Source organism: Zea mays, chromosome 7 (assembly GCF_902167145.1).
Source record: "Zea mays cultivar B73 chromosome 7, Zm-B73-REFERENCE-NAM-5.0, whole genome shotgun sequence".
NCBI lineage: Eukaryota > Viridiplantae > Streptophyta > Magnoliopsida > Poales > Poaceae > Zea > Zea mays.
Window position 1 is genome coordinate 154,882,191 of NC_050102.1, and position 8,857 is coordinate 154,891,047.

General features: G+C 60.4%; 1 protein-coding gene across 1 annotated transcript; it reads left to right on the forward strand.

Moving 5' to 3' along the window:
- Positions 1-271: 271 nt before the first annotated feature.
- Positions 272-2,159, forward strand: LOC118472983 (xyloglucan endotransglucosylase/hydrolase protein 31-like). Its single transcript, XM_035961066.1, has 3 exons — positions 272-757; positions 960-1,060; positions 1,160-2,159. The coding sequence occupies exons 1-3, from the start codon at positions 490-492 to the stop codon at positions 1,733-1,735; spliced, it is 945 nt and encodes a 314-aa protein (XP_035816959.1). The 5' UTR covers positions 272-489; the 3' UTR covers positions 1,736-2,159.
- The last annotated feature ends 6,698 nt before the right edge of the window (positions 2,160-8,857 follow it).

Sequence of the window (8,857 nt, forward strand, 5' to 3'; positions counted from 1 at the left end):
CTTTGCCTCTAGTAGGAGCTAGGAGTACTCTACTGGCGCATGCGACATGCAGCTTGGCGCTTTGCCGAGGACGGGGCACCGGGGCAGGCACCGCACCGGCACGGCGGCAGGTGAGACCGAGAGAAGTCGTCACTCACAGATCTGCCGCGCCGGTGCTGGTCGCAGCGCACCGGCCGATCTCGTTCCGTCTCTCTCAATTACTCTCAACTCCCAGTTGCGTTCCTCATTTACTCCCTCGCTCCTACCACACTTGCCAACTCCGCGGGCCCTGCTCTGCCCCCCTCTCTCACACACTGTCACGCACACTCTACTTGTGTACCACCACCGCTTCTCGCACATCTTCCCTATATATATATACACTTTGGTGGACTACACTCTCCAGGAGCTTCATCCAACAGCCCAAGTGTCCCTGCTACCCCCACTGGATCAGCAAGCTAGCTACCCAGGCCAGTGCCAGAGCCACAGCGGAAGCTAGCTAGCTAGCAAGCAATGGCTGCGGCGGCTCCTCCTGCTCGTCCTAGCAGCAGCTGCTGCCGCTGCATCTCGCGGCGCGCCGCCGTCGTCGTGCCGGCACTGCTGCTGCTGGCGGCGATGGCCGCCTCCTCCGGCGACGCGCAGCCTTCCCCGGGGTACTACCCGAGCTCCAGGTTCAGGCCGGTGCCGTTCAACCGAGCGTACACCAACAAGTGGGGCCCGCAGCACCAGACGCTCTCCGGCGACCATTCCGCCCTCACCATCTGGCTCGACAAGACCTGCGGTATGTTGTTGTTCTGTTATTTTTACTGATATCTAGGAGTATAAAAGGGAAAAAAAATCGTTGTGGCTGTGGGCTGTGGTGTGGCCGACTGGTCGTGCCCGTGCCCGTGCCTGTGATGTGGGCCATGTGGACCATTGATGCACTATTTCGGACCTTGCATTGTTGGTTGTGGTCTTGGTGCTGACAAAGACCTTGCATGCAGGGAGTGGTTTCAAGTCGAAGCACGCGTACAGGAACGGCTACTTCTCCACTCGCATCAAGCTCCCCGCCGGATACACCGCCGGCACCAACACCGCCTTCTATGTAAGCAATGCAGACACTGACACCTGGGTGCTTGCACTGGGGTCGATCTGGGGGCTAGGCTAATACGACCGACGTACAACACGCATTGATCATTTGCAGCTCTCCAACAACGAGGCGCACCCTGGTTTCCACGACGAGATCGACATGGAGTTCCTGGGCACCATCCCGGGGGAGCCCTACACGCTGCAGACGAACGTGTACGTGCGCGGCAGCGGCGACGGGCGCATCGTGGGGCGGGAGATGCGGTTCCACCTCTGGTTCGACCCCACGGCGGCCTACCACACCTACGCCATCCTGTGGAACCCCGACGCCATCACCTTCTTCGTGGACGACGTGCCCGTCCGCCGCTACGAGCGCCGCACCGAGCTCACCTTCCCGGACCGCCCCATGTGGGTCTACGGCTCCATCTGGGACGCCTCCGACTGGGCCACCGACGACGGCCGCCACCGCGCCGACTACCGCTACCAGCCCTTCGTCGCGCGCCTCGACCGCTTCGTCGTCGCCGGCTGCTCCGCCAGCGCCCCGCCCGCGTGCAGGCCCGTGCCGGCGTCCCCCGCGGGGGCCGGGCTCACGCCGCGGCAGTACGCGGCCATGCGCTGGGCGCAGCAGGGCCACATGGTCTACTACTACTGCAACGACTTCCGCAGGGACCACTCGCTCACGCCCGAGTGCTAGCGAGCGCGCCTGTCTGCTGTGTGCTGTGCTGTGTCGTCGTCCTTGTTGCTTTGTGCTTTGTTTCGTTGTTGATGAAAAGGTCGCTAGGCGTGGCTGCCCTACTACCGCCCGCGCCCGCCGCCGCTCTCTCTGCTCGCGGTGAGCGAGGCGCCCGCGCGAGCCGGTGGTTGAGGCGTTGGTCGTTGGCGTATCGCCAGCAAACTCGTGTCGTCGCTCGTCTACGTACGCGCGCGTACCCATTGCATTTCTTCCGGTTGTTGCTTTCCATTTGGTCTCGCATGCATCACACGAGGCGCCCCAAAGGGGGCAAGCTTCCATGATTCATACGGATACACTATGTATACCATATATACATATTATATATATATTTAATACATGTTTCCTGTCGGTGAGGATATACATGGTTGTTGTAATGCAATTTTTACCTTACAATCGATTTGCTGCTGCTTTTACTTTGCTGCCGGTCGGTTGCCAACAGAGTACAGACACTTTCATATGGCTGGAGCTGTTGATTTTCTCCAGCTAGACTATTGTCACCATCTCCGTGGGCCAGGGGTGAAAAGGAAAAACAACAAGGCTGCGTTTACGTGCAGACATTGACAATACCAGTGTCCAGTGCCACTAGCTGCAGGACACTCGGGTCGATGTAGGGCCTATCCTCTAGGACTGCCATGATGCAACCATGACATCACAAGAGAAGACAACTAAATACAGGGGCGGATGCACGCCCAGGGACACCCGGGCATCGGCTCGGGGCCTGGCCCAACTAGCTACATTAGGCCCATATAGGAAATGAATAGTTTTTTTCCTGTGAACTCCATCTCTCCGTGGTTCTGTCCGCAGTCCGCCAGCCGTCAAACCTCAAGCGCCAAGTGAAACCCTCGTACCTCAGCTCGGCGGCCGTGCAGCGCGCCGCCTTCTTGCTCAGCTCCGGCGACCGGCGTCGCCCACGGGCCACAGGCCCACAGCTCAGCTGCCGCAGTGCCAGCCATGGCTCAGCTGGGCTCAGCTGCCGCCAGGGGCGGATGCACGCCCAGGGACACCCGGGCATCGGCCCAGGGCCTGGCCCAACTAGCTACATTAGGCCCATATAGGAAATGAATAGTTTTTTCCTGTGAACTCCATCTCTCCGTGGTTCTGTCCGCAGTCCGCCAGCCGTCAAACCTCAAGCGCCAAGTGAAACCCTCGTACCTCAGCTCGGCGGCCGTGCAGCGCGCCGCCTTCTTGCTCAGCTCGGCGCTCCGAGCTCCGGCGACCGGCGTCGCCCACGGGCCACGGGCCACAGGCCCACAGCTCAGCTGCCGCAGTGCCAGCCACGGCTCAGCTGGGCTCAGCTGCCGCAACCCGCACTCCCGCAGTGCCTGCTCGCTGCTGCTCGGCAGTCGGCACGGTCGCACGGCGGCGGGCGGCGGCCAGTGCTCGCCGCCATCTCCGGCGACTCGCCCCCCTCTGGCCATCCCCCACCGCGGCGAGCCAGCGACCGACGCTCTCAGGCTCTTAGCCTCCTCAAGTCTGTCGCCGCCCAGCAGAATAGAGAGCCAGAGAAGGTAGTATATGGTGTTAAATTATTAATTGTGTTCAATAAAATTATGATGAAGTTGTGAAGATATTTATTTATGTTATTGTGTGCAGAATATTGTGTTGTTTAGATTAGAGGATGAAGAGGAATAGAACATTGAGGTCATTTTTTTCTCCGGCAATAACACCTGTTACGGTTACGCCACCACCATCACAAGAAAATGCCAACATCAATATTGAACAATCGATAGAAACCAATGGTAGTAATGTGCACAATGATGTCCCTAATGAAATGAGTATAGATCCTCCAGTTGAAGAAACCACACCTACTCTCAATGAAAGTGGAGTGTTATTGTTTGATGCTGCAGAAATTGTTTCTGATCCAGGGCTTAGAAAACCAATTGAGGAATATCACATAAACATTAGAGATGCCATTAGAAGAGAATATTTGTTAAGAGGTCCATGTCAACCAATTGGTCATGTATATCCAAAAAAGACACAGAGTGGCCGAGAAAGAAACTTTCGTGATGCATGGTTTCAAAAATATCCTTGGTTGGAATATAGTGTTAGCAAAGATGCAGTTTTCTGTTTTTATTGCTATCTTTTCAAACAACCAAGGCCTGATAATTTTGGTGTGGAAGGTTTCACAAACAAAGGGGTTAGTAATTGGAAAAATGCGACCCAAATATTTGCCGAGCATGTTGGTAAAGTGGATAGCTTGCATAATAAAGCTAGAAAACATTGTGAGGATTTTAGAAATCAAAGGCAAAGTGTGCGACATGTGATATCGACTGGATCAACAAAGCAAGAAGAGGCATATTTGTGTTAGTATTGCCGGTGGCAACAGCATCTGTAGAAAGGGCATTTTCTGCTATGAGTATTATCAAAACTGAGTTGCGGAATAAGATGGCTGATGATTGGCTAAATCACCGCATGGTGTGTTATATTAAGAGGGATATATTTACAACTATTGAAGATGAAAAGATATTAAAACATTTTCAAGATATGAGGACCCGCAGAATTAATCTACCTCGTTCTAGTGGTATTTACAAAATCGTTGTTCTAAATTTGCTTTACATTATGTCGGGGACCATAATTAGGGGTACCCTCAAGACGCCTAATTCTCAGCTGGTAACCCCCATCAGCATAAAGCTACAAAGGCCTGATGGGTACGATTAAGTCAGGGATCAGTCCACACGAGTGACTCGATCACGCTTCACCCGAGCCTAGCCTCGGCCAAGGGCAGCCGACCTCAAGAGACTTCCGTCTCGCCCGAGGCCCCCCTTTTTACGGCGGACACATCACCGGCTCGCCCGAGGCCTTGGCTTCGCTCAGAAGCAACCTTGACTAAATCGCCACACCGACTGACCAAATTGCAGGAGCATTTAACGCAAAGGTGGCCTGACACCTTTATCCTGACACGCGCCCCCGGCAGAGCCGAAGTGACCGCCGTCACTCCACCGCTCCACTGACCAGTCTGACAGAAGGACAGCGCCGCCTGCGCCACTCCGACTGCAGTGCCACTCGACAGAGTGAGTCTGACGGGCAGTCAGGCCTTGCCAAAGGCGCCACGGCGAACTCCGCTCCGCCCGACCCCAGGGCTCGGACTCGGGCTGAGACCCGGAAGACGGCGAACTCCGCTCCGCCCGACCCCAGGGCTCGGACTCGGGCTGAGACCCGGAAGACGGCGAACTCCGCTCCGCCCGACCCCAGGGCTCGGACTCTGGCTAAGACCCGGAAGACGGCGAACTCCGCTCCGCCCGACCCCAGGGCTCGGACTCGGGCTAAGACCCGGAAGACGGCGAACTCCGCTCCGCCCGACCCCAGGGCTCGGACTCGGGCTAAGACCCGGAAGACGGCGAACTCCGCTCCGCCCGACCCCAGGGCTCGGACTCGGGCTAAGACCCGGAAGACGGCGAACTCCGCTCCGCCCGACCCCAGGGCTCGGACTCTGGCTAAGACCCGGAAGACGACGAAACTCCGCCTCGCCCGACCCCAGGGCTCGGACTCCGCCCTGGCCTCGGCCGAACGACTTCCGCCTCGCCCGACCCCATGGCTCGGGCTCGGCCTCGGCAATAGAAGACAGACTCAACCTCGGCTTCGGAGGAGCCCCCACGTCACCCTGCCTAGGGCACAGACCCGCCACGTCAACAGGGAGCGCCATCATCATCCTACCCCGAATCGACTCGGGTCACGGAGAACAAGACCGGCATCCCATCCGGCCAGCTCCGCCGGATGGGCAATGATGGCGCTCCACCAGCTCTGTGACGACGGCGGCCGCCAGCTCTCTTACGGAAGCAGGACGACGTCAGCAGGGACTTGACCGCTCCAACAGCTGTCCCTCCGCCAGGCTCCGTCGCACCTCCGATAGCCACGACATCACGCTAGCAAGGTGCCAAGATCTCTCCGGCTGCCACATTGGCATGTACCTAGAGCACTAGCTCTCTCTCCGCTAGACACGTAGCACTCTGCTACACCCCCCATTGTACACCTGGATCCTCTCCTTACGACTATAAAAGGGAGGACCAGGGCCTTCTTAGACAAGGTTGGCCGCGCGGGACCGAGGACGGGACAGGCGCTCTCTTGGGGCCGTTCGCTTCCATCACCCGCGTGGACGCTTGTAACCCCCCTACTGCAAGCGCACCTGACCTGGGCGCAGGACGAACACGAAGGCCGCGGGACTTCCACCTCTCTCACGCTCGACTCCGGCCACCTCGCCTCTCCCCCCTTCGCGCTCGCCCACGCGCTCGACCCATCTGGGCTGGGGCACGCAGCACACTCACTCGTCGGCTTTGGGACCCCCCTGTCTCGAAACGCCGACAGTTGGCGCGCCAGGTAGGGGCCTGCTGCGTGCTGACGAACAGCTCCCCATCAAGCTCCAGATGGGCAGTCTCCAGCAACATCTCCGGCCCGGGACGGTGCTTCGTTTCGGGACTCTTGAGTTCATGTCCTTCGACGGCAGCTACGACATGATACTTCTTCCACCGCCGCGCGACAACGACAATGGCGGCCGACAACCCGCCCGCCGGCGGCGGAATCGACGACATCTTCCCCGCGTGGTGGAAGAGCAACATTCGGGCTCGCACCGTCCTCTCCCCCGCCAACGGAGGAGGAGGCGGGGCCATCAAGGCCAGGCGGGAGGCCGCGCTTCGTTGGCCGTCGAGCGAATCGACGCCCCCGACGCCCCGACGGAAGGCACGCCGGACGTCGACCTCGCGTTCAAGACGGAGGCAAGCGCCGTCCCCCCGCGACACGCTGACCCCGAACAAGAAGACGACGCCGGCGCGCTCGCGGAAAGCCTGCAGGACGTCGCCCTTGTACCTGAGACGACGGTGCAACCAGTCCCCGATGTGACTACGTCGCTCCTCGTCGACCAAAAGGTACCGACTAACTCCCATCTTGCGTCATTTCGACTCGGCCTCAACCCGCCAAACGACCTCGTTTTGGCGGGCGCTCTCATTGAGGCGAGTGCAACCCCACTGGGGTTTCGTATGCGGTCACCTTGGGACCGGCTGACAGACGTCTCGACTTACGGGCCCTCTGGGTCCGAGGAAGATGACGATCCCAGCATCTGTTGGGATTTCTCCGGACTTGGCAACCCCAGTGCCATGCGGGACTTCATGACCGCATGTGACTACTGCCTATCCGACTGTCCGACGGAAGCCGCAGCCTTGGCAACGAGAGCTGCGGCCCAAGCCGCGAATGTTTCCACATCGAGCTAGGGGATCCCTCCGAAGGCAACCATCTCGGCATGCCGGAGGACGGTGATCTTCCTAGGCCGGTGCCTCGCGCCGACATCCCACGGGAGCTAGCTGTGGTCCCCGCTCCGGCGGGGGGTTACGACCCACAACTCGAGCAAGTCCGCGAGGCGCAGGCCAGGCTCAACGAGGGAACAGGAGCACTTGAGCCGGTCCGTCGGGACGTCGGGCAGGTATGGGCGGGCCAACCCCTGGCCGGAGAAATACGTCACCTGCCCCAAGGTCTCCAGCACCGCGTCGCCAACGATGTCAGGGTCAGGCCGCGGCCCGCATCCAGCGGGGTTGGTCAGAACCTGGCAGCCGCAGCGATGCTCCTCCGCGCGATGCCGGAGCCATCAACCACCGAGGGTCGGCGAATCCAGGGAGAGCTCAAGAATCTCCTGGAAGGCGCTGCGGCCCGACGGGCCGAGAGCACTGCCTCCCGAAGGCAAGGATATCCCTCGGAACCTCATGCCGCGACTTCCCGATTCATGTGGGAAGCCTCGGTCTACACCGGGCGCACGCGCAACACCGCGCCTGCGGCCCCGGGCCACCTCGGCAACGAGCACCATCGGCGCGACCGTCGGGCCCACCTCGACGAAAGGGTGCGCCGAGGCTACCACCCCAGGCGTGGGGGGCGCTACGACAGCGGGGAGGATCGGAGTCCCTCGCCCGAACCACCCGGTCCGCAGGCCTTCAGTCGGGCCATCCGACGGGCGCCATTCCCGACCCGGTTCCGACCCCCGACTACTATCACGAAGTACTCGGGGGAAACGAGACCGGAACTGTGGCTCGCGGACTACCGCCTTGCCTGCCAACTGGGTGGCACGGACGACGACAACCTCATCATCCGTAACCTCCCCCTGTTCCTCTCCGACACTGCTCGCGCCTGGTTGGAGCACCTGCCTCCGGGGCAGATCTCCAACTGGGACGACTTGGTCCAAGCCTTCGCTGGCAATTTCCAGGGCACATACGTGCGCCCCGGGAATCCCTGGGACCTTCGAAGCTGCCGGCAACTGCCGGGGGAGTCGCTCCGGGACTACATCCGGCGATTCTCGAAGCAGCGCACCGAGCTGCCCAACATCACCGACTCGGATGTCATCGGCGCGTTCCTCGCCGGCACCACATGCCGCGACCTGGTGAGCAAGCTGGGTCGCAAGACCCCCACCAGGGCGAGCGAGCTGATGGACATCGCCACCAAGTTCGCCTCTGGCCAGGAGGCGGTTGAGGCTATCTTCCGAAAGGACAAGCAGCCCCAGGGCCGCCCATCGGAAGAGGCTCCCGAGGCGTCTGCTCCGCGCGGCGCCAAGAAGAAAGGCAAGAAGAAGTCGCAATCGAAACGCGACGCCGCTGACGCGGACCTTGTCGCCGCCGCCGAGTACAAGAACCCTCGGAAGCCCCCCGGAGGTGCGAACCTCTTCGACAACATGCTCAAGGAGCCATGCCCCTACCATCAGGGGCCCGTCAAGCACACCCTCGAGGAGTGCGTTATGCTTCGGCGTCACTTCCACTGGGCCGGGCCACCCGCTGAGGGTGGCAGGGCCCGCGACGACGACAAGAATGAAGATCACCCAGCAGGAGAGTTCCCCGAGGTCCGCGACTGCTTCATGATCTATGGAGGGCATGCGGCGAATGCCTCGGCTCGGCACCGCAAGCAAGAGCGCCGGGAGGTCTGCTCGGTGAAGGTGGCGGCGCCAGTCTACCTAGACTGGTCCGACAAGCCCATCACCTTCGACCAGGCCGACCACCCCGACCATGTGCCGAGCCCGGGAAAATACCCGCTCGTCGTCGACCCCGTTGTCGGCGATGTCAGGCTCACCAAGGTCCTGATGGATGGGGGCAGCTGCCTCAACATCATCTACGCCGA